Source organism: Gigantopelta aegis, chromosome 14 (assembly GCF_016097555.1).
Source record: "Gigantopelta aegis isolate Gae_Host chromosome 14, Gae_host_genome, whole genome shotgun sequence".
Classification (NCBI taxonomy): Eukaryota; Metazoa; Mollusca; class Gastropoda; order Neomphalida; family Peltospiridae; genus Gigantopelta; species Gigantopelta aegis.
The window spans coordinates 28,937,805-28,965,135 of record NC_054712.1 but is presented as its reverse complement, the minus strand read 5'-3'; the positions used below and the strand labels follow the sequence as shown (position 1 = coordinate 28,965,135).

At 40.1% G+C, this 27,331-nt stretch overlaps 1 protein-coding gene across 1 annotated transcript in view; it reads left to right on the top strand.

Moving 5' to 3' along the window:
• LOC121389008 (integrator complex subunit 8-like) overlaps positions 1–15,540 on the top strand; it is a 57,269-nt gene extending 41,729 nt beyond the window's left edge. Inside the window, exons 22-27 of the mRNA XM_041520601.1 lie at positions 282–400; positions 990–1,093; positions 9,630–9,680; positions 10,337–10,475; positions 13,891–13,934; positions 14,906–15,540. Of these exons, the coding sequence (XP_041376535.1) occupies positions 282–400; positions 990–1,093; positions 9,630–9,680; positions 10,337–10,475; positions 13,891–13,934; positions 14,906–15,025 (577 nt within the window). The 3' untranslated portion in view covers positions 15,026–15,540. The remainder of the gene's footprint in view (positions 1–281; positions 401–989; positions 1,094–9,629; positions 9,681–10,336; positions 10,476–13,890; positions 13,935–14,905) is intronic.
• Positions 15,541–27,331: the final 11,791 nt, after the last annotated feature.

Sequence of the window (27,331 nt, the reverse complement as noted above, 5' to 3'; positions counted from 1 at the left end):
TAAAACGATCCACGTTTTCCGCATATATTTAATAAAACGTCATATTCCAAATGTGGGGCAAGGATCTAGCTCAGTCAGTAGAACTCTGAGCTTCTTCAGTGTCCCATTCATTTTACCCCCATCTCGACCAGTGCACAATAATCAAAGTCTGTGGTATGTGCTGTCCTGTCTTTGAGAAAGTGCATATAAAAGATCTCTTTCTCTTAGTCATAAGTGTTTGATATCCAATAGCCAATGATCAATAAATCAATGTGCTCATTATTGTAAATGTTTCTTTGTAGCATCAGTACAATGAGCATTCAGTCGGTGGAAGATGCACTGACAGCACTGATGGAACATGCTTTGGAAGTCTGTCCAACACAAACCTCGTGGCTGCGCACTCAGGCAGACATATACTTCGGTAAGTTGGTTGCTGTCTCACTTCACAAATAGGGGCGGGACATAGCCCAATGATAATAATGCTCGGTCAGTCTAGGATCAATCCCCGTCAGTGGGCCCATTGGGCTATTTCTCGTTCCAGGCAGTGTACCTCAACTGGTATATCAAAGGCCGTGGTATGTGCTATCCTGTCTGGGATCCCTTGCTACTAATGGAAAAATGTAGCGGGTTTCCTCTATGACGGTGTCAAAATGGCCATATGTTTGACATCCAATAATCGATGATTAACAAATCAATGTGCTCTAGTGGTGTCGTTAAACAAAGCAAACTTTAACACTTCAGAAATAGTAACCGTACATGTCCTGTTCAGTAAGAATCAAAGTGCTTATCAAATAATGGTGCTGCTAATCGACAATGATGCACAGCATTACTGATATATAGAGGCTACTTCATGGGTTTTTGTCAAATACAATTTTTATTTCAACGAGTGATTCACACAGTTTGTAGATGATTTGTTTTTGGTTCATACCCTGATGAACATAAATGAAATAACATATAATCCTTAATTGAAATATAACCTCAGTTATTCACTGAAATAGATTTCCTTTCAGCCAACAGTCAGTATTCATCTGCTATGAAGTATTATCTTGAAGCGGGGGTTGTTGCGACGGATTTCTTCACTCGACCTTTCACCAAGACGACCTTCGATGATCAGGTAGTCGGTTAAAACCATCTTTATAACAACTGCATACAAGTAGTAGTACCATCAGTAACCTGCAGATACAACACTACAAGTGTAGTAGTACCATCAGTAACCTGCAGATACAACACTACAAGTAGTAGTACCATCAGTAACCTGCAGATACAACACTACAAGTGTAGTAGTACCATCAGTAACCTGCAGATACAACACTACAAGTGTAGTAGTACCATCAGTAACCTGCAGATACAACACTACAAGTGTAGTAGTACCATCAGTAACCTGCAGATACAACTCTACAAGTGTAGTAGTACCATCAGTAACCTGCAGATACAACACTACAAGTGTGTGCTGTAGCTGATCCACGAAATGTGGAGAGAGGTTGTGGTGGTGCCTTTATTTATCATCCATTAAAGACTTTTGTATCGCTTTGTATCGTATCTTGATTGGTCAAATTTTAATCACAAGACAATAGTTTGTTACGTCACTGTGTTTGTTTCAGCGCTAAACCTATCATTAGTGATGTCACACCACTACTGTTCTGCTAGTTAACGAGTCTACCGCTGCCAAATATAGTGACATTCAACTCATATTACTGACATTGTTTACAATTGTCGCAAACGAAAAGAAAAATAATGGATGATAAAAAGAATACCCTCCTTGTATCTTGTGATATCATAATTTATCAGCACTCGATAAAAGCATAAAAATCCTTGGTATGCCACGGATTTCATACTTTTATCAAGTCATGCTAATAAATTATGATATCACAAGACACTTAGGGAGAATCCTCTGTTTATCTTATAACTTACCCATGATATCCATGTCATAAACCCATTTGATATTTGCCATTATTAATTCGGTTAACAGGGCTTCTAGATTATGGTATCCCCACTCCCATGGCTAGTGATATTCAATGTTGGGCAAGTAAATAACTACTATTGCCATGCCCGACGGCTAATGAATTTTTGTTTTGTCAAATGGTGCAATTAAGTATCTTTTGTAGATATGAATATCCTGCCCCCACCCCCAATGTTATTGTTTTTAAGCTTTATCTCCCTCTTTATTTAATAAAATTGTATTAACTTGAAGTAAAGTAGGGCTAGTGAATTTTTAATTGTGGCTAGTAATGTTTTTAAATCACTGATTGTATGGCTAGTGGATTTATAAAAATTGTAGAAGCCCTGGTTAATAATGTTTTGCTGTCAATGGGTCATTGGTTTACAGCCATTAAGACTTATATTATATACCTGAGCGTAATGTTTTGATGAGATTTAGTTGAAGTGCTAATCACGATGACATCATATTACCGGTGAGGTGACTTCAGAACTTTGATTTACTAAATAACCATTTCTATAGACATTACCTGTCCTCAAACAAGTGCACCTCCCCCCCACGCAAGTGGTCTGGTCCGAACATCCCAACAGCCAATGGGATGGCCTAAATTCTTCTACTGTATACTGCTCTCTAGTTCCGGTCACATGACTGTAACTTCCTTCTTTTTCTCTTCGCGAAAGGGTCTGGACGTCTTTTGTTTGGCTCTGTTTGGAGTCAACTTTTTTTATAAGACCTTTGGTTTTGTATTTGTGTTTGGGTGAAATGTTTTTCACCTTAAATTTCGTTAGCTTCGTTAGCTTTCGTATGTTTCTTTCGCGTATTCGCTTGACTTTCAAGCGTTTATTACATGAAATGTTGTTATATTGCCGGTTGTCGTGTCGGACGCCATTTGCAAAATGGCGTCTGTATTGACTGGCTTTGTGTTGGGTGGAATGTTTTTTTGTTTTTTTTTTCACCTTATTCGTTAGCTTTCGTTAGCTTTCGTATGTTTCGCGTATTTCGCTTGACTTGCCAAGTGTTAATTACATGAAATGTTATTATATTGCCGGTTGTTGTGTCGGACGCCATTTGCAAAATGGCGTCTTTGTTGACCGGCTTTGTGTTTGTGTCATGATTTCTTTTCTTTCTCTTTCACAGATTGAAAACTTATTATCATGTCAGATGTTAATGTTCAGCGACAGGTACGAGCGTGCCTACGCTGTAAGAAGTTCACTGCAGGCGGCGACCCTCATGAATTATGTCCGGGTTGCCGTGTTCCTTGTAGCCTCTCTTCGAGATGCGACCTGTGTTCGGGCCTGTCTACTGTCGAGTTCGCGGCCTACTTGAAGGTGCTGTCGGCGAGAGCCAAGAAAGTGGAATCTTCGCCGTCAATTGCGGACTCCATAGCAGATGTATTACGTTCGATGCTACCTACTATGCTGAAAGAGACTATGGCGTCAATGGCGGCCTTACCACAACCGGCGGGTTTGGGGCCAGGTCCGGTTCAAGTCCCCTCTTCGGGGGGTGCGGCTCCAGGATGCAAGACTTCAGATGACAGGCCTGCAGTTCCTACGCAGCCCTCTGACAAGCCGACTCAATCAGTTAGGCGTTCCACGGCCTCCAAGGATCACCGATCTTCAAAGTCATCTTCGGCGCAGCGGAGCCGGGACCGGAGCCGGGCTCGTAGCCGTTCCCCACGACCTGCACGTCTCCCTACGGGTTCCGTGGATCGGCAGCGCAGACCTTCTATTGACGCTTCAGAGGGTTCTCGACGGGACCGTCCACGGTCCGGTTCACCAGTGAATTCTGTTTCGGCCGATCGATTAGCCTGTGCTCGAGTGCTTCGAGACTTTGGAGATGCAGCGCCTACAGCGGTTTCCGTCATTGATGAGACTGAATCTTCTGACCATATGAATATGAGGGATTGCTTGGTGGCAGTCTATGACATGTTGCCGTCCTTGCCACATCCACCAACGCCGTCCAAGAAGGGACCGACACCGATGATAGCGACTGATGTCCCTCCGGAAGATGTGGTGATCCGTTCCTTGGCTGCCGGTACACTCGTATCCGAGGTGGCGACGGATTTAGACCGCACTTTAAAGACACAGCGTCTTTCGTCGCCTTCCCGACTTGGGGTCACCGTATGTATCCGGTGTTTGACATGACCTTTACAGATGTAGCTCCGTCCTTGGATGAAGATGTTCACCGTCTTGGGAAGTCGTCAACCGTGGATTTGACGGACAAACAAGTACAAGCCATGGATACTGCCCAGAGACGTTGCTTGTTTGTATTATCTTACTTGGACGTTTTCCTTGCGGCGATGGCCACCCAGGCAAAAGATGCACGGTGCTACGCGCTGTTTCAGCAATCGGCGCAGATGCTAGCTTTCCTGACGTCTTCGGTGACTTCGATGTCCTCGATGTTAATGCAATATCGTCGCCAGGCTTATTTAAAGAAATCCACTTTGGATTTCCAGCATAAGAAGGAGCTGTTAGCTCAACCGTGGTCCGCAACGAAGCTGTTTGCAGGCAAAATTTCTGAGGTGGTGAAGGCCAATGATAAGGACCAACAGTCGACAGCAACTGTTAAAGCGTTGCAACTTATTTCCACGTTGGAATCTACAAAGCGGAAGTCTACATTCACACCACAACCACCATCTAAACGCTGGAGAGGTTCCTTTCGAGGTCAACCTTCTCGAAGGTTTCCGGTCAGACGACCATCCGGTCCGCCAGCTCGGACCCAGGGGAAGCCTGGTCGACGTTGACGCCAGCCAACAGATCGTGGACTGCTCAGATTGCTTCAACCTACGCCCGCCCCTGATTTTGAACCAGAACAACGATTCGGTTTTGACGCTTCCGGTGTGTACCACACCGGTCGGAAGATCCATGGTCGGAAGTCGACTTCGCCGTTATTGGCGAAACTGGCAGACACTTTGCCAAGATCCGTTTGTCACGTCGATCTTGAAGACAGGGTATCGTCTGCAATTGTCTGCCATCCCTCCATTGACCACTTCACCTCGAGAACCGCGGCATTCCGTTGCGCAAGTCAAGGTTCTACAGGAGTCCGTCAACAAGCTGGTGGAGAAGGGAGCCGTTCGCAGCATTTCGGAAGTACACTTAACACCCGGATTTTACTCGGACATCTTTCTCGTACCAAAGAAAGATTCTCCAGAGCTGCGAATGATTCACAACTTGGCGGTCTTCAACGACCACTATCTGTCTCCTCCTCCGACCTTCAAGATGTTAACGTTGCGAGATATCATAGCCGTGATCAGACCGGGGGATTGGCTTGCCTCGCTAGATCTCAAGGACGCCTACCTGCACGTTCCGATGCATGCCGATTTCCATCACTACCTACGGTTTGTGCTACAGGGTCGGCATTACGAATGGACAGTCCTGCCCTTTGGGATATCCATAGCGCCATGGCTGTTCACCAGAATCACGACTCCGATGTCACGCTTCCTGCATCGCAGAGGTATATCCTTTTACCCATACCTCGACGATTGCCTGATGAGGTGTCACAGCAAGACAGGGCTGACTGCACATGTTGCCTTCATCATGGACTTTCTCAAGCAGCTGGGTTGGATTATCAACATCGAGAAATCTCGACTGGCTCCCACACAGTCTCTACAGTTCATAGGCGCTTGGCTTCGACCCGACCTGGGCCTCGTTCAAGTTCCTTTAGACCGTTGGGAGAAGATCCAGACCATGATTGCCATAGCCCTCACCGCTCCAATGACCTTCCGCGGTTGGCAGAGTCTCCTGGGTCTCCTCACTTCTGCCCAGGATTTGACACTCAGAGGTCGTCTCCAGTTGCGGCGCTTGCAGATGTTTCTCAACCCGTTTGTTCGTTTCAACAATCCGGACTTGATCATCTCACTTCCAGACGATCTACGCTCCAGCCTGCAGTGGTGGCAGCTCCGATCGAACGTCTTAGAAGGTGTCTCTATGCGGGCCTTCATAGCCACTCATCACCTATTCGTCGACGCGTCACTGGAAGGTTGGGGAGCCCATCTAAGCAACCAGACTACTTCAGGGCTGTGGTCTCCCGGCGAACTCGGACTCCACATCAACCTGTTAGAGTTGTTGGCAGTCTACTACGCTATCCTTCATTGGCGACAGATGTTGACGGAAGCCTCTCTCATGGTGGCCACAGACAGTACGACCGCGGCGGCTTACATCAATCGTCAGGGCGGAACTCACTCCAGCAGTCTGCTGCAGTTGACTTATCGTCTCTACAAGCTGGTCGACGAAATTCCATTGCAACTTCGGGCTCGTCATATTCCAGGGGTTTGCAATGTACTAGCCGACACATTGTCCCGGCCGTCGTCTCCACAGCCGACGGAGTGGATGCTCCATCCGGAAGCGTTTCGATGGGTGTGCGACAGACTTTGGACACCAAACATCGATCTTTTCGCCACACGATTCAACCATCAGCTGAGGGTTTACGTGTCTCCGGTGCCGGATCCCGAAGCTCTGGATCTCGACGCATTGGCCATCAGCTGGGAACAGATGGACGCGTACGCTTTTCCTCCACCAATCCTCCTTCCAAGGGTGCTTCAGAGGTTTCAGCTGTACCATTGTCGCCTGTTGCTCATTGCTCCGATGTGGCCATCCAGGATGTGGTATCCAGATCTAATACGTCTGGCCGATCCACATCCTTTACCGCTGCCAGACTGGGATCATCTGTTGCTGCATCCCACGTCAAGACTGTACCATCCACGTCCGCAGTTGTTCCAACTGCACGCGTGGACTTTATCTCCAAGAGTTTGAGGAAGAAAGGTTTTTCTTCACAGTCTACGGCGGCCATTTTGAAAGCGCACAGATCATCTACTACTGCGGCTTACAACGTCAGATGGCTTTGCTTTCACCGATGGTGTGTTAGAAAAAAACTCAAACCTCAGACGATACAGATACCTCGTCTTGCTGATTTTTTGCTGTATCTGCGGACCACTTTACGATTGAAGGGGTCTACCATCGCTGGGTACGTTTCGGTCATCGCTACTGTTCGTGATGTAACTACTGGAACGAAGTTATCGGGTATTCCTGAGATCCATAAAATGATCAAAGGTTTTCGCCTTGAAGATCAAGTACACCGGTTTCGGCCACCAAGATGGGACCTGAATTTGGTGTTACGAGCGTTATCGACCGCACCTTATGAGCCGATCGAGTCCTCTTCCCTGCAAGATTTGACACGGAAGACGGTGTTTTTACTCGGTTTCGCCACGGCTGCTCGTGTCTCAGAACTTCATGCTCTTGATGTCGATTTGGTACGTTTTCACCGAGATCGGCGTGCAGTCAACTTGGGGTTACTCATGAACTTTATTGCAAAGAATCAGTTACCAGACCAAGCGCCTCGCTCGTATGTTGTGCAGGCCCTCTTCTCTATCGTTGGTCCGGCGGACGTTGAGGACTTGGCGTTGTGCCCTGTTAGAGCCCTGCACCAGTACATCGAGAGGACCAGATCTTTTCGACAACATCGTAAAAGACTTTTCCTTTCCTGTAACCAGAGTCGGTTGAGGGATATTACCAAGAACACGGTGGCCACCTGGATCCGGTCTTCTATCCTGACCGCTTATCAGAAGGAGGGTTTACCTGCTCCGTCTGCTTCCAATCCGCATGAACTCCGTGCCTTGGCTGCCACGATGTCCCTGCATTGCAACACATCCATTCAGCACATCATCACTGGCTGTTTCTGGGCGACGGACTCCATCTTCGCCAACTATTATCTGAGGGATGTCTCCACAGAAGACGTTGAGGGGTTCCATCATCTGGGTCCGGTTGTTGCTGCACAGACTCTGTTGAATACAAGCTATCCTTGTCGCCGTTGATGTCTGTCTGATTCTGGGCTGCATAACGAGATGTCCACCGAATCGACAGGTGAGGATTGCTTAGACTTTTGTTCTTTTGCACAGTTCACGCACTGGTGCCGGAACTTTTGTCTCGATAACCTTAACTCTTCACTGCATGTGGTTATTGGTTGTCGTTATTGAACTAACAGATCTTTGGTGTACTAGACAGAAAACATTCGGGGGTCTTGTTTTGTTCAATGTTCTGACGGATGCACCTCATTAGGTTGTCGCTTGTTATTGAAAAACTATAACACTTCAATACGTGAGGGTTACCTAACACCTGCATCCCTGGTGGCTACGTCTTCCCACCCTGTCAGAACCAGCATGAGATGTGGCTTCCGCCTTCTGGTTCATGTGTTCTAGGAGCCGTACCTGCCACTGCTGACGGATGCCACCATTCTGGTTGTTGTTACTAACATCACCTGCATTGGTCTGTGACGGGCATCCCTAGGAGGAGGGTTTACCAAGGTTGGCCTTATTCTTCCACTAGTCAGCCTCTTTCCGGTTGGGGAGTTATCACAAGCATCTACGGATCTCGGCACCCACCACCATCTGTTGAATGCTGCACTTGTTTGAGGACAGGTAATGTCTATAGAAATGGAGAAAACTTGAGTGTTTTCTCTTTTATAGATACATTACCTGTCCTCAAACAAGTGCACCTCCCCCCCACGCAAGTGGTCTGGTCCGAACATCCCAACAGCCAATGGGATGGCCTAAATTCTTCTACTGTATACTGCTCTCTAGTTCCGGTCACATGACTGTAACTTCCTTCTTTTTCCATGAGCGCATCGCACGGAGAACAGGAAGCGGGGAGGCCCGGGCGGGATGAACTTTTTTGAGGACAGGTAATGTATCTATAAAAGAGAAAACACTCAAGTTTTCTCCAATTTTATTATATAACATTTAGTGAAATATCTTAAAATATCAGTGAAATAAAAGTGTTATCAGTCACTCGGTGACGACAACACATTTTAGAGTGAAAATTTCACTATTTCACTCTGAAATGTGTTATCGTCACTGTAGAAAGTGTTATCTTCACTGTAAGAAAGCCGGAACTATTTGCTGCTGGCATTTTAAAAATAAAGGTAAATTGCCAAAAAGTTATATAATAAATAGAAAATTTCATATTTTTTTGGTCAAATATGATTTATATCTCATCTCGTGAAGTTTGCAATCATATCACATATCCTCTATAAAATGTTATTTGAGTTCTAAGTGTTGTAGGATAAATAGAATTTGTTACTCATGTTTTCTAATATGTAAAATATCAACCTTATTTAGTTAATCAGTATTTTTCTTGGCAGAGCCTCGACAAATAATGATTAACATAGATTCGGTTGATATTTTCCATATTAAAAAACACTCATGACGAATCCTCTATATATGCATGCCACCTATGGTTGGGGAACTGCTTCTTCAAAGTGCGTAATCAGAATATTCTTCCAGTGATGGGTATCACAGTAACATTTTACTGAAAAATAAATATGGGAACATTTGTATTGTAGACAAAATTTATGTAATTCACTACTAGCAAAGTAATGTCTAGATATAATACAAAGCAATAATGTTGGATTGATTGTGAGTAACACAGTTAACTTTCTGACACCCTGGATGAGGGTATTGCCTTTATTGGTTGCAGGCACTTTCTGCTGTCAGTCTTTAGGTGATCCCTTATTTATTTTCATTCAGTATATTAACAACATGTTATGTGAATTTCAGTGGAGTTAGCAAGGTCAAAGGTTATAGAAAATTATTCGGATTTCCTAGTAAATGGTGTCATCTTGCAAATTACTTCTCTAACATTCTTTGTATAATAAATATTATTCTGTCATAACTTAAATTTTAAATAATATTCCTTAATGTTTTAATAATAATTCTTTACAGATCTACAGGAAAATGATCAAATGCTGTTCTTATTTACAGTGTCATACCCAGGTAAATAAAAAATGATTCATTATTTTAGTCCCTTACAGGTCCAACCAGAGGGCACTATAGGTTTCATCTCCGTTCTTCTCTGTCTGTCTGTCTGTCTGTCCGACATATAATTTTCCAGAAAGATTTTTCACAATGCCTCAATATATTGATCTGAAATTTTGTGTAATGCTTTATGATGTACTGTCACAGGTCAAGTTTTGACATTCATGGCAATTTACCCATATTTGACAGTTATGTCCCTTAAACCTATAAGATACAAAAATTAGTTTTCTGGATATACAGTAGAATCTCATTGGCTCGAACACTGTCGGTGCATCAAAATCTGTTCGACCCATTGGGTAGTTTGAACCATGCATTCGGTCATTATCGAGTGCTTCTGTAACACAAAAAGCAATCGGACAATGAAATTCTACTGTATATTATATGTTTTTTCCCAAGTAATGTAATTCTACAAGATACATATCAGTTTAATTTTACAATTTTGTCCTTCCTAGAAGTAAAAAGTATTTGATTTTAATACTTTTTAAAGAGAAATTGAATTATTTTATTATATCATTAATTTTGTATTATCTTATAAAACCAAATACATTGGTTGATTTACCAACATTGCACTATTTATGGATGTTGTTTTGTAACTGTGTTTTATTTTCCGTCAGGTGGCTCTTCTGTGTCAGTTCCTCGATGACGTGGACTACACGACGGCGTTCAAATCCCTGCAGGAGCGCAACACCTATGACGCTATGGATGCCTACTACTGCTGCATTTGGGACGTCAGCATGCTGGAGTACCTCATTCGTATCCTTGTCAAACAGTCGCTTCACGCTTCCGGGTCATTCCATGTCAAATGTATCACTTTTTTACCTTTTTTGCACTGACCCCCTCAGATTTTACTGAAACTTTATACACTAGTAGGGAACTCAGACACAACATCTCAGCCAAAAATTAAAAATAATAATACAAAAAGTTCACAAAACATAGATATATATGTGTAGAAAAGTCCCTATGAAGCTCAGGATGTGCACTTCAAGGGTTTCTGAGATAGAGCCAGTTATGTACACATGGGTGCTCTGCACTTAACTGAATCGCAGTGAGTGCTTCACATAACAGCTTGTTTAGCCAATTGTTAATAGTTCAAGTAAGCTGTAGGCCACCCTGAAAACACTGTTTCCAGTATTCATTTCAACTTTCATGTATTTTCATGCTTATATCTAATTAAGGTTCAGGCACGCTGTCCTGGGCACACACCTCAGCTATCTGGGCTGTCTGTCCAGGATAGTGAGTTAGTTGTTAGTGATTAGTGAGAGAGAAGAGGGCGTAGTGGCCTTACACCCACCCATTAAGTCGTTAAAACTCACTCTGGGGTGGAACCAGTATCGAGCTGTGAACCCTGTACCTACCAGCCTTATGTTCGATGACTTAACCATGATGCCACTGAGGCTAGTTGTTTCCAGTAATGCTTTTTTAAATCAAAATTATAATGAAATAATGATATGTTACATACGAAATCTTGGAGTCCTTGCTTTTTTCAAACTAGTAAAACAATAATGACTAATTTATGATAATTTAATATTTCTGCTAACCAAACCACACTTTTACTGCAAACATACACTAAACAGCTAGGTGCAGCCTTCCATATTTCTAACCTATTTTCATATGCTTAGGTTTATCTGAATGTGATGGAATAAAACATTGTCAGTCACACTCTTGATCGTGCATCCTTCTCTGACAGACTGTACACTCGACCAGCAGGATTAATGGCTGGTTCAACAGTATTGGTGAGTTGAAAGGTGATAGAAAAGATGTTTGTTGATGCAAAATCAAACAGCTGTTGTGGAGTGATAATTTGCTGATCATAAGGCCTTTGCATACTAGCTTTTGTCACCAGTCTTTACATTGTTCCACCAACACCATTACATGGACCCTATCCATGGGATATAGCAAAAGTGTGTTGCTCTGCCTTCATTCCAAAAGCCTGTTTATGGTAGCACAAGTTAATGAAATTATTGCAGTTCTTATATTGCCCTCCACACCTATATGAGAAGTATATTATCATTTTCACTTGTGTGAATCTATTGCAAAGGCACTTCTGGAATAGGTGGACAGCAATGGTGTCAAGAATGTTGCATTCAGAAATTATGACATAACTTACATGGGATGCTTTTTCTTGGAGTACAAAGGAATAGTTCTCCGAGAAATCTCCAACGACTAGAAAATGTCCAGGCTTCAGTGACTCTTGTCTTTTCTCTGAAGAAGGCAGATTGTTGCCTGCCAATAAAATAATGGTGTTGCGGTACCTTAAGATGTCTACAGAATTTATTCATGAAGTCCTCTGAACTCTGCCTCAATGTTTCGAGCATGAACTGTCAGTAGATATCCACTGCTTATACTCTACTGTGTCAATCATGTATTCATCAAACAGCTGCTGAAGACTTGTTTCAGTTCCCAAAATTTCCAAGTGGGGAATCCTATAATGAGTATATTCTGATAAAGCATTCTATTTATAAATGAAATAATATGCCAAATACATTACACAATATAGTCTGTTCAATTTAAAAGTGACACCTGATGTAGATTAGTACTATTAATTGTAGTACATCAAGTGTGACTTTTAAGATTAATGGATATAGGCTACTTTTGGAGTACCCATGTATACATAACTGGCTCTATTTCAGAAACCCTTTAAGTGCACATCATGAACTTCACAGGGACTGTTCTGCACATATCTATATCTATATTTTGTGAACTTTTTGAAAAAATCTGCCATTACTCATTTCAGGAAGGTCACGGTCAAGGTCAAATTTGAAAATATGTATTCTTTTTAGAGCTTTTGATTTCATTGAAATTTGTTGTTCTTCTAAAAAGCTTTAAAATGATAGTTCAATGACCTTCCTAGTTTAATCTGGAGCCAAGTTATCACATTTTCAATAACATGACTCGGTCAATTTTTTATGAATTAGGTAAAACTTTGGTGATCTACATGTATATCTCAAAAAACGCTTGACCGATGGGTCTACATTTTTGGGTGAAAGGTTATTTCCTGGGCCCCTACTAGTGTATTAAGTTTCATTGAAATCTGAAAGGGTCAGTGTTTCAGGTCGTCCCAGCCAATGCACCTCGACTGGTACATCAGAGGTTGAGGTATGTGGGATGGTGCATGTAAAAGATCCCTTGCTACTAATGGAAAAATGTAGTGGGTTTTGTCTCTATGACTTTGTCAAATTTACCAATGATTGACATCTAGTAGCCGATGATTAATAAATCAGTGTGTTGTAATGGTGTTATTATAGGCATATTGTCACAGGCCACTGACCTATTTAATGGTCTAACAAAGTATTACCTGAAATTGTTTTTTTGATTTGTCCCTAAATGTACTTCATTCAACCATCTTCATAACCACCATACTCCATTTATTAATAATATTTTGTAAAAATAATTGAATTATGGCAATGGTCCATAATTCAAAAACTAAAATTGCCGAGAGGGTTGACGTGGATTTCATTCCATCATGGTTTAGTTAAAGTGATGCAATAGCTAGATTTATTTTCCAACAATTAATGCAATTTTTATTTATTATCCATTTGTAGAGAAATAAGGTCCTTTAATCCGTGACAGTATGCCTTTAAACAAAACATATTTTAACTCTTCTTTTTTTTCTTCTTCTTTTTTTAAATTACGCACTCCTTTTTTGGTCAACTGTCTACTAGTCATTTGTAAATCTTTTGACAAAACAGTTATCATATTTAAAAGCTAATTTTGGCACAAGGCAGTCAAAACTGATGATATCAGGTTTTTGTGAAAGGCAAGCCAATTCTACTCCACAGGTAGCACCCATCATGAGCAAAGCTTGATACCAGTTTTGAACAAGAAACCAGTTTCAATATCATAGTTAGTAATATATATATGTGTGTGTGTGTGTGCGTGCATGCGTGCGTGCGTATGTATGTATGTATGTATGTATGTATGTATGTATGTATGTATGTATGTATGTATGTATGTATGTATGTATGTATGTATGTATTGTATGTATGTATTGTATGTATGTATATGTGTGTATATATATATATATATATATATATATATATATGTATATATTTATATATATGTATGTATATATATATATTGTGTGTGTGGATGGGTGGGTGTGGGTGTGGCTGTGGCCGTGGGTGTGGCTGTGGCTGTATGTTGCAGTTGTGCATCCTTAACAGAACAGATCTACATACTAAACGAGGGGAAACAGAGAAGCGACAATCTGCAGTAAGTATACATTCTTTGATTAATTACATTCTTTGTTAATTTATTTAGAGCTTCTTGATCAAATATCTCTTCCATATGTTATTGTTGCCTATACTTTTTATGTTTTGCTTCATGATTTTTCTTTCTTTTTTTCATGTTTTATTTTTAAAAGAATATTTTCTCATCATATCAGTACAAAATTAGAGATACATTGTACATTGATGACATTTTTACAAGCCTTATGTCATTTCTAATTTACTGCTTACTTCACCAATTTTAAAATGATGTTATTAATTCAACATTTTTGATGTATGCTTTTAGGGAATGGTAGTAAAAGCTTGATAATTGCGAAAGGCCTTTTACAGATTTGATTCCTCAGACAAGTAGAGTAAATTCAGATCTCCATTGTTTTCTGAAGGGTGGGATCCAACTTTATAGAGTTCTTTCCTCATGTGCTTGGGACAAAGGATCAAATCCCCTCAGAGGATCTCTTTTTTATCCCCACTCCCCTCTTTTCCTCCCATCTAGTGTCCCACAAGTGGTTTATCAAAGGTTGTGGTATGTGTAGATCTCCTGCCTATGGAAAAATGCATATAAAAGATCCCTTGCTGCTAATGAAAAAAAATTAAGGGGTTTCCTCTATAGACTATGTGTCAGTTAGCTAATGTTTAAACATTCATTACCCGATCATTAATTAATCAACATACTCTAGGTGTGTTGATACACCACACAAACTTTAACATCAGAAAATCTGCAGCTAAATTAAAGTAACATTTAGCTAAACAGAAAAAAAGTTGTTTTTAAAAATAAAAATAACTATGCACATACAAAAGACGTATGGTTATCGAATTACCTTTTTGCAGAATTGGTAATGACATATGTTCACCAAATTCCACTTTAAATCACATTTTTGATAATTTGGTAAACAACAGCTTAAACCCTGACTATTTGCTGTCTGCAGTTTGTAATATGTAATTATTTGACCATTACAGCTTCGAGCCCTCAGTCAGATTGATGTTAACAGCAGCAATCCAGAGGAAGTCCAGCGTCGAGCCGTATGTCTGAGGAAGAACAAGTTCTTACGAGCTCTAGCTAAACAGTACCTCACATGACGACAGTTGTGATAACCAAGAAACAACTCTTCATCAAACACATTAAACTGACTACAAGTTATTACGAGCTCTAGCTAAACAGTACCTCACATGACGACAGTTGTGATAACCAAGAAACAACTCTCCATCAAACACATTACACTGACTACAAGTTATTACGAGCTCTAGCTAAACAGTACCTCACATGATGACAGTTGTGATAACCAAGAAACAACTCTTCATCAAACACATTAAACTGACTACAAGTTATTACGAGCTCTAGCTAAACAGTACCTCACATGATGACAGTTGTGATAACCAAGAAACAACTCTTCATCAAACACATTAAACTGACTACAAGTTATTACGAGCTCTAGCTAAACAGTACCTCACATGATGACAGTTGTGATAACCAAGAAACAACTCTTCATCAAACACATTAAACTGACTACAAGTTATTACGAGCTCTAGCTAAACAGTACCTCACATGATGACAGTTGTGATAACCAAGAAACAACTCTTCATCAAACACATTACACTGACTACAAGTTATTACGAGCTCTAGCTAAACAGTACCTCACATGATGACAGTTGTGATAACCAAGAAACAACTCTTCATCAAACACATTACACTGACTACAAGTTCTTACGAGCTCTAGCTAAACAGTACCTCACATGATGACAGTTGTGATAACCAAGAAACAACTCTTCATCAAACACATTAAACTGACTACAAGTTCTTACGAGCTCTAGCTAAACAGTACCTCACATGATGACAGTTGTGATAACCAAGAAACAACTCTCCATCAAACACATTAAACTGACTACAAGTTATTACGAGCTCTAGCTAAACAGTACCTCACATGATGACAGTTGTGATAACCAAGAAACAACTCTTCATCAAACACATTACACTGACTACAAGTTCTTACGAGCTCTAGCTAAACAGTACCTCACATGATGACAGTTGTGATAACCAAGAAACAACTCTTCATCAAACACATTAAACTGACTACAAGTTCTTACGAGCTCTAGCTAAACAGTACCTCACATGATGACAGTTGTGATAACCAAGAAACAACTCTCCATCAAACACATTAAACTGACTACAAGTTATTACGAGCTCTAGCTAAACAGTACCTCACATGATGACAGTTGTGATAACCAAGAAACAACTCTTCATCAAACACATTAAACTGACTACAAGTTATTACGAGCTCTAGCTAAACAGTACCTCACATGATGACAGTTGTGATAACCAAGAAACAACTCTTCATCAAACACATTACACTGACTACAAGTTATTACGAGCTCTAGCTAAACAGTACCTCACATGATGACAGTTGTGATAACCAAGAAACAACTCTTCATCAAACACATTACACTGACTACAAGTTATTACGAGCTCTAGCTAAACAGTACCTCACATGATGACAGTTGTGATAACCAAGAAACAACTCTTCATCAAACACATTAAACTGACTACAAGTTCTTACGAGCTCTAGCTAAACAGTACCTCACATGATGACAGTTGTGATAACCAAGAAACAACTCTCCATCAAACACATTAAACTGACTACAAGTTCTTACGAGCTCTAGCTAAACAGTACCTCACATGATGACAGTTGTGATAACCAAGAAACAACTCTTCATCAAACACATTAAACTGACTACAAGTTATTACGAGCTCTAGCTAAACAGTACCTCACATGATGACAGTTGTGATAACCAAGAAACAACTCTTCATCAAACACATTAAACTGACTACAAGTTATTACGAGCTCTAGCTAAACAGTACCTCACATGATGACAGTTGTGATAACCAAGAAACAACTCTTCATCAAACACATTAAACTGACTACAAGTTATTACGAGCTCTAGCTAAACAGTACCTCACATGATGACAGTTGTGATAACCAAGAAACAACTCTTCATCAAACACATTACACTGACTACAAGTTATTACGAGCTCTAGCTAAACAGTACCTCACATGATGACAGTTGTGATAACCAAGAAACAACTCTTCATCAAACACATTAAACTGACTACAAGTTATTACGAGCTCTAGCTAAACAGTACCTCACATGATGACAGTTGTGATAACCAAGAAACAACTCTTCATCAAACACATTAAACTGACTACAAGTTATTACGAGCTCTAGCTAAACAGTACCTCACATGATGACAGTTGTGATAACCAAGAAACAACTCTTCATCAAACACATTAAACTGACTACAAGTTATTACGAGCTCTAGCTAAACAGTACCTCACATGATGACAGTTGTGATAACCAAGAAACAACTCTCCATCAAACACATTAAACTGACTACAAGTTCTTACGAGCTCTAGCTAAACAGTACCTCACATGATGACAGTTGTGATAACCAAGAAACAACTCTCCATCAAACACATTAAACTGACTACAAGTTCTTACGAGCTCTAGCTAAACAGTACCTCACATGATGACAGTTGTGATAACCAAGAAACAACTCTCCATCAAACACATTAAACTGACTACAAGTTATTACGAGCTCTAGCTAAACAGTACCTCACATGATGACAGTTGTGATAACCAAGAAACAACTCTCCATCAAACACATTAAACTGACTACAAGTTATTACGAGCTCTAGCTAAACAGTACCTCACATGATGACAGTTGTGATAACCAAGAAACAACTCTCCATCAAACACATTAAACTGACTACAAGTTATTACGAGCTCTAGCTAAACAGTACCTCACATGATGACAGTTGTGATAACCAAGAAACAACTCTCCATCAAACACATTAAACTGACTACAAGTTATTACGAGCTCTAGCTAAACAGTACCTCACATGATGACAGTTGTGATAACCAAGAAACAACTCTCCATCAAACACATTAAACTGACTACAAGTTATTACGAGCTCTAGCTAAACAGTACCTCACATGATGACAGTTGTGATAACCAAGAAACAACTCTTCATCAAACACATTAAACTGACTACAAGTTATTACGAGCTCTAGCTAAACAGTACCTCACATGATGACAGTTGTGATAACCAAGAAACAACTCTTCATCAAACACATTAAACTGACTACAAGTTATTACGAGCTCTAGCTAAACAGTACCTCACATGATGACAGTTGTGATAACCAAGAAACAACTCTTCATCAAACACATTAAACTGACTACAAGTTATTACGAGCTCTAGCTAAACAGTACCTCACATGATGACAGTTGTGATAACCAAGAAACAACTCTTCATCAAACACATTAAACTGACTACAAGTTATTACGAGCTCTAGCTAAACAGTACCTCACATGATGACAGTTGTGATAACCAAGAAACAACTCTCCATCAAACACATTAAACTGACTACAAGTTATTACGAGCTCTAGCTAAACAGTACCTCACATGATGACAGTTGTGATAACCAAGAAACAACTCTTCATCAAACACATTAAACTGACTACAAGTTATTACGAGCTCTAGCTAAACAGTACCTCACATGATGACAGTTGTGATAACCAAGAAACAACTCTCCATCAAACACATTAAACTGACTACAAGTTCTTACGAGCTCTAGCTAAACAGTACCTCACATGATGACAGTTGTGATAACCAAGAAACAACTCTTCATCAAACACATTAAACTGACTACAAGTTCTTACGAGCTCTAGCTAAACAGTACCTCACATGATGACAGTTGTGATAACCAAGAAACAACTCTCCATCAAACACATTAAACTGACTACAAGTTATTACGAGCTCTAGCTAAACAGTACCTCACATGATGACAGTTGTGATAACCAAGAAACAACTCTTCATCAAACACATTAAACTGACTACAAGTTATTACGAGCTCTAGCTAAACAGTACCTCACATGATGACAGTTGTGATAACCAAGAAACAACTCTTCATCAAACACATTAAACTGACTACAAGTTATTACGAGCTCTAGCTAAACAGTACCTCACATGATGACAGTTGTGATAACCAAGAAACAACTCTTCATCAAACACATTAAACTGACTACAAGTTATTACGAGCTCTAGCTAAACAGTACCTCACATGATGACAGTTGTGATAACCAAGAAACAACTCTTCATCAAACACATTAAACTGACTACAAGTTATTACGAGCTCTAGCTAAACAGTACCTCACATGATGACAGTTGTGATAACCAAGAAACAACTCTTCATCAAACACATTAAACTGACTACAAGTTCTTACGAGCTCTAGCTAAACAGTACCTCACATGATGACAGTTGTGATAACCAAGAAACAACTCTTCATCAAACACATTAAACTGACTACAAGTTATTACGAGCTCTAGCTAAACAGTACCTCACATGATGACAGTTGTGATAACCAAGAAACAACTCTCCATCAAACACATTAAACTGACTACAAGTTATTACGAGCTCTAGCTAAACAGTACCTCACATGATGACAGTTGTGATAACCAAGAAACAACTCTTCATCAAACACATTAAACTGACTACAAGTTATTACGAGCTCTAGCTAAACAGTACCTCACATGATGACAGTTGTGATAACCAAGAAACAACTCTTCATCAAACACATTAAACTGACTACAAGTTATTACGAGCTCTAGCTAAACAGTACCTCACATGATGACAGTTGTGATAACCAAGAAACAACTCTTCATCAAACACATTAAACTGACTACAAGTTATTACGAGCTCTAGCTAAACAGTACCTCACATGATGACAGTTGTGATAACCAAGAAACAACTCTTCATCAAACACATTAAACTGACTACAAGTTATTACGAGCTCTAGCTAAACAGTACCTCACATGATGACAGTTGTGATAACCAAGAAACAACTCTTCATCAAACACATTAAACTGACTACAAGTTATTACGAGCTCTAGCTAAACAGTACCTCACATGATGACAGTTGTGATAACCAAGAAACAACTCTTCATCAAACACATTAAACTGACTACAAGTTATTACGAGCTCTAGCTAAACAGTACCTCACATGATGACAGTTGTGATAACCAAGAAACAACTCTTCATCAAACACATTAAACTGACTACAAGTTATTACGAGCTCTAGCTAAACAGTACCTCGCATGACAGTCATGAGAACCAAGAAACAACTCTTCATCAAAACACATTAAACTGACTACAAGTTATTACGAGCTCTAGCTAAACAGTACCTCACATGATGACAGTTGTGATAACCAAGAAACAACTCTTCATCAAACACATTAAACTGACTACAAGTTATTAGGAGTCCTAGCTAAACAGTGCCTCGCATGACAGTCATGAGAACCAAGAAACAACTCTTCATCAAAACACATTAAACTGACTACAAGTTATTACGAGCTCTAGCTAAATAGTACCTCACATGACGACAGTTGTGATAACCAAGAAACAACTCTCCATCAAAACACATTACACTGACTACAAGTTATTACGAGCTCTAGCTAAACAGTACCTCACATGATGACAGTTGTGATAACCAAGAAACAACTCTTCATCAAACACATTAAACTGACTACAAGTTATTAGGAGTCCTAGCTAAACAGTACCTCGCATGACAGTCATGAGAACCAAGAAACAACTCTTCATCAAAACACATTAAACTGACTACAAGTTATTACGAGCTCTAGCTAAACAGTACCTCACATGATGACAGTTGTGATAACCAAGAAACAACTCTTCATCAAACACATTAAACTGACTACAAGTTATTAGGAGTCCTAGCTAAACAGTACCTCGCATGACAGTCATGAGAACCAAGAAACAACTCTTCATCAAAACACATTAAACTGACTACAAGTTATTACGAGCTCTAGCTAAATAGTACCTCACATGACGACAGTTGTGATAACCAAGAAACAACTCTCCATCAAAACGCATTACACTGACTACAAGTTATTACGAGCTCTAGCTAAACAGTACCTCACATGACGACAGTTGTGATAACCAAGAAACAACTCTCCATCAAAACACATTACACTGACTATATGTTATTACGAGTCCTAGCTAAACAGTACCTCAAATGACGACAGACTTGAGAAACAAGAAACAACTCTTCATTAAAACACTTTACACCGACTACAAGTTATTACGAGCTCTAGCTAAACATGACAGCAGTCGTGAGAAACAAGAAACAGCTCTTCATCAAAACACTTTACACTGACTACAAGTTATTACAAATCCTTGCTAAACAGTACCTCACATGACGACAGACTTGAGAAACAACAGGTCAAGAATCAACTCTTCGTTAAAATACATTACACTGACTCAACTACACGTTATTATGAGTCCTTAGTAAAGAACACTATAACCAAATGAAAGCAAGCCAAAGATCACTCTCTATGCAAGCAGTCCCATGAAGTTTGAAATAAAATTTATGAAACATTTTATTGCAAGGCGATCGATTTGTCGCTTACCTACAACTTTTCACGTGAGGTGTGGAGTGAACACTGAAGCACTACTTAACAGGGAAACACTCGAAACAGGCTTGTGATATTTCTCTCCTTTTTTTCTCTCCTTTTTTACCAAATTTTTTACCAGATGTCAGCTTTTGTTTCACCTAAAATAATTTGCACAAAGTACACTCAATTTGATCTGAAATGCAGGAAAAAAACACCCAAACATTTATTTTACCCTGGTATAGAAAATTCAGCCTGTTGAAGATCTTTCAGTGTTTGTTTTGAAATGGGTATCACATCTTTGACATTGAGAAACCAGCAACCATGATCATGACATTATTTAACTTCATATTACATCCATGACGAGTTCTAAAGAAAACCTGACACAACTTGAGAGAAGCCAGCATCAGTATGTCGCGACAGTGTTCAGCAAGCAGACAGAAGTCATTACATACTGTAGGATACTTCAAGTGGTCGGGAAGAAAAGACATTTCTTTGGACTACATCTGTAAAAAAGTCACTCAGAACTTGTGACCCTGACATGGTGGAATATAATTAAACTTGAGAAACATTCTTAAAGCTCTAGCTAAACAGTACTTCACATGACGGCAGTCGTGAGAACCAAGAAACAACTCTTCATCAAAACACATTACACTGACAACATGTTCTTACAAACTAGTTAAACAGTATCACGAAGGCCACCAAAACACTGGAACTATCAACAGTATTATTGTTTCACAAACTCAGCATTTGTTCTGTCAGTCAGTGTCCTTGAGTTCTCCGTAAAAATTATATTCACAGTACTGTATTTTTGTACCACATTCCGAACATTATTCCTCGTAATGTATACAATACAATTCAATACAATCATGAGCATCTATTACTCAAAAACCAACATGTATATTAAACATTAACCAAACCATGGTCTGCAATATGAATATTTGTTCTGTGTTTGAATTAAGAATATCTGTGCAGCATACGTGGAGAATATGGGTGATAGTGGAAGGAGACGATTGCTGCAAACTATGGACATTTCTGGCAAATATTTAATTATTTAAATAAGAGGCTGTTCACTGTTATTAACATACATGTGTGTACAGGCATATTCTCCAAGCTGCAAATATAACACGGTTCTATGCTGCTGCAAATCCCAGATTTTGGGTTGGAAACATAAAATTATGAGATAGAATCTCAAAATATCTGTATTAAACCATGTTTTCAATTCTGGAAAAATTCAAAAATAAAATCCCCAAATTTGATGCTTGCTCTAATTTTGGCTGCATCCCACTCCCATATTCTACCCTCCCCCACCCATCCACAATTGGAATATAAGCTACAAACACCAGTTTTGAAGTTCAATTCACTGGACCATTGTGTAAAACTACCACGAGGGGCTTCCCATGCAACAAGTGGGTCAATGATCGACTTGTTGGAAATTGGTTAGGTGATGCAGCGTGACCAACACACACAAGACTGCCATTAGATCTTCGCCGGTGAAATCACACAGCACGTCACGTATTACAAGAAGGAAGGAAATGTTTTAATTTTACGACGCACTCGACACATTTTATTTACAGTTACATGGCGTCAGACATATGGTTGAGGACCACACAGATATTGATAAAGGAAACCCGCTGTCGCAACTTCATGGGCTACTCTTTTTCGATTAGCAGCAAGGGATCTTTTATATGCACCATCCCATAGAAAGGATAGTACATACCACGGCCTTTGTTACACCAGTTGTGTAGCACTGGCTGGAACGAGAACTAGCCCAATGGGTCCACCAACGGGGATAGACCCTAGACCTACCGCGCAACAAGCTACATCCCGCCCCCGTACTACAGGAATGCATTATTTAGTGGTGTACATACAAAAATATCCTCAAATAAAATGAGGAACTTTGCTACTGATGCATTTATTGTTTGACGTTATGTAAATGTACAATGCATTGCTCAAATAAACATTTATATTATGTATATATATAAAACATTGTCTTTGGATTTTAATTTACCGACAGTGCCGTTCAACAAGGACTCACGGCATTATTTTCAATATTGAATGTATGCCGGAACAATTTCTTCAATATCGAAACAATGCTTGTTGTTTTTGATACATATATTAACTCTATCCTTAGTTATGGTGCTGACGTTTGGGGCTTTCACTCAGGTCATGATGTTGAAAACGTACATACACAATTTTGTAAAAGATTATTGGGAGTAAGAAAAGGAACGTGTAACGAATTTATTTATAGCGAACCGGGACGGTTTCCACTTCAAATAACAAGAAAACTGAGAATTTTTAAATATTGGATAAAATTACGTAACACTACAAATTGTATTCTAAGGGGCATATATGAAGAAATGGCACACTATAACGATAATTGGTTAATTAACATTAGGCACGAATTGTATTCACTTGGATTGAACTATATTTGGAATTTATCATATGTTGACGACAGTATCTATATTATAATCAAAGAAAGGATATTAGATACTTTTAAGCAATTATGTTACAGCAAAACAATGACAACGTCTAGAGGACTTTTATATCAATATTTATTAAATTAATTTAGATTACAAACATATTTAAGATTGTCAATGGAAACGCGTTATATAAAAGAAATATGTAAGATTAGAATATGCGATCATAAACTAAATGTAGAATCTAGCAGGTATCGAAACATCGAACAATCGGAAAGAATATGTACTCTGTGTAATGCTAATGCCATAGAAGGTGAATATCACTTTATAATCAGTTTTATATGTGATGTTTATATATACTCTTCAAAAAAAGAAACGCAAAAGGGTACAAATGGGTTATAACTCCGATTTTATGTTTCCTACCGGTTCATGCTTTGTGAATATAAGGTCATTGCATGTCCCAAACACATTCCCACGGTTACATTCGATAAAACGCAGCTACTGTAAAATAAAGTTTCAAAATGTGAATATTCGTAAAAACGCAGCCACGTGCAAACCATGTCACCACTGCACGTGCGTTGTCTGCACGTGCAACATGAACACCGACAGTATAAAAGTGCAGGGTGTTCGCTTGCCTGGCCTCTGTATCTGGCCGACAGTTGACAATCCAGGACATGCCACGTCTCGGTGAACCGCAGAGAAACAATGCCATCGGCCGACTAGACGCAGGCGAATCCAGAACGGCCGTTGCCAGGGCATTCCATGTGTCCCCAAGCACCATCTCCAGACTGGGGGACCGTTACCAGCAACATGGATCAACACGTGACCTCCCTAGATCCGGTCGACCACGGGTCACTACCCCCGGGCAGGACCGCTACATCCGGGTACGCCACCTTCGGGAACGATTGACTACTGCCACCTCCACAGCCGCAGCAATACCAGGTTTGCGCAGGATATCCGACCAGACCGTACGGAACCGCCTACGTGAGGTAGGAATTCGTGCCAGACGTCCAGTTCGAGGTGTCATCTTAACACCACAACACCGTCGACTCCGACTGCAGTGGTGCCAGATTCATCGACAATGGCCTCAACTGCGATGGAGACAGGTGTGGTTCAGTGACGAGTCCCGATTTCTGCTCCGACGTCATGATGGAAGATGTCGCGTGTATAGACGTCGTGGTGAACGTTATGCGGCAAAATGCGTGCAGGAAGTGGACAGATTCGGCGGGGGTAGTGTCATGGTGTGGGCAGCCATCTCACACACTGGCAGAACTGACCTGGTCCACGTGCAGGGCAACCTGAATGCACAGGGCTACATTGACCAGATCCTCCGGCCACACATCGTTCCAGTTATGGCCAACGCCAACGCAGTGTTCCAACATGACAACGCCAGGCCTCACACAGCACGTCTCACAACGGCTTTCCTACAGAACAACAACATTAATGTCCTTCCTTGGCCATCGATATCACCGGATTTGAACCCAATTGAGAATCTATGGGACGAGTTGGACCGACAGCGACAACCACAGCCCCAGACCCTGCCCGAGCTGGCAGCAGCCTTGCAGGCCGAGTGGGCCACCATCCCCCGGGACGTCATCCGTACTCTGGTTGCTTCAATGGGCAGGCGGTGCCAGGCAGTTGTCAACACACGCGGAGGCCACACCCGGTATTGACTCCAGATGACCTTGACCTTGACCTTGGTGGTGTGTCCTATCACTTACTCACAATGGACTAGAGTGAATTGTGAACAATCCTCCAACATTTGGTAATTATCGGACTCACCATTCAATAATTAAATCAATTCTCCAAATGTTACGACAATGTGGTTTTGCGTTTCTTCTTTTGAAGAGTATATGTTCTATGGATCTGATCTGAAATAAAAATCTATTATTATTATTATTATAATAGTGTGTCCACAATACAAAGATTTGCGATGTAAATATATAAAATTGTATTATTATAAGCGGCCAAGTGTGTATCGTTTTATACAGTTATTAACGACAGGTAACAATAACCTAGGCAAATATTTAGTGCAAGCGAATACAATTAGAGATCGGTTAATGCAGGGCGATAGTTAATGTAATAAATGTAGCTTATATAACTTCATTGTCCATGATTATATATCAACCACACCCACCATTGTTTTGCACGTGTGTATTTTGTATAACTATGTTGTATTATTGATGTTATTTATTAGCTGATGAGTTGTAAAACTCAAAGCAAATAAAGAACTTGAACTTGAACCATTAAACATTTACCAATTGCAAGATTGGCATGTTTTGGGCGAATTCAAAATGACAAAAGAAAAAGAAAACAATTGTCTATGGCCTAACTGAAGTTGGTCGCGTACTTGTTAAATATACTCAAGTAGTTGTTTCAAAAACATTACTCAACTCCACAAACATCTGGGTTGGGTGTTTTTTTTTTTGTTTTTTTTGTAAATCATTCCATTGCTCCCAACCCTTCATACACACCATTTACCAAAGGGTTGTGATTTTTCAACTGGGTTTTATTTATCATTGCACCCCCCCCCCCCCCCCTCCCAAAAAAAAGAAAAAAGAATGTCCACTTCATATCCCATAATGACCATCAAAACATTTGTATCATAACGGTTTAAGTTAACTATTTACTATCTAAAATGTATTTTGTGTAGAACGTAAAATTGCGGTGAGCCTTACCATTGATGGTGTAGTTCTTAAGCTGTCTGTCTGAAGACTGGTATGTACTGGGTTCGCATCCTAGTACCGGCTCCCATCCAAAGAAAGTATGGTGCAAGGCTACTACACCGACTTCTTTCTTAACCCCGTCTTGAACAGACGGACCAGTTAGCCGAGATGTGTGGCCAGGACAGCGTGTTAGAACTTTAATTTGATATAAAAAGTTTGTTTTGTTTGACGGCACCACTAGAGCACATTGATTAATTAATCATCGGCTATTGTATGTCAAACATTTGGTAATTCTGACTCGTAGTCATCAGAGGAAACCCGCTTCATTTTTTCTAATGCAGCAAGGGATCTTTTATATGCACTTTCCCACAGACAGGAAAGCACATAACACGGCCTTTGTCCAGTTGTGAGGCACTGGTTGGAACGAGAAATTAACCCAGTCAGCTGAATGGTTCCACAGAGGTTTCGATCCTGCGACGCAAGCACCTCAAGCGAGCACTCAACCGACTGAGCTAAATCCCGCCCCTTAATTGGACGAAAATAAATATAAATGAAATGTAATTAGTACGGTTTCATATGTATTCCAGCTAGATTTTTGTGCCAAAATGGATTTTATTGTCTTACTTTATTGATTGTAGTGTGCTGATATTAAAAAAGTTGGGTGCCATTTTGTTCAAACACATCTTCAGCCACCATTTTTTTTTTTAATGTTCTGGTATTAATTGAATGTATGAGTGCCTATAACCATTTTTTCAAATTCTTTTGATCAGTTTTGATGTAGAAGAGCCTCACCATAGAATAGACATTAGAAAAATTCAAAATGGCGGCCATTTTGGT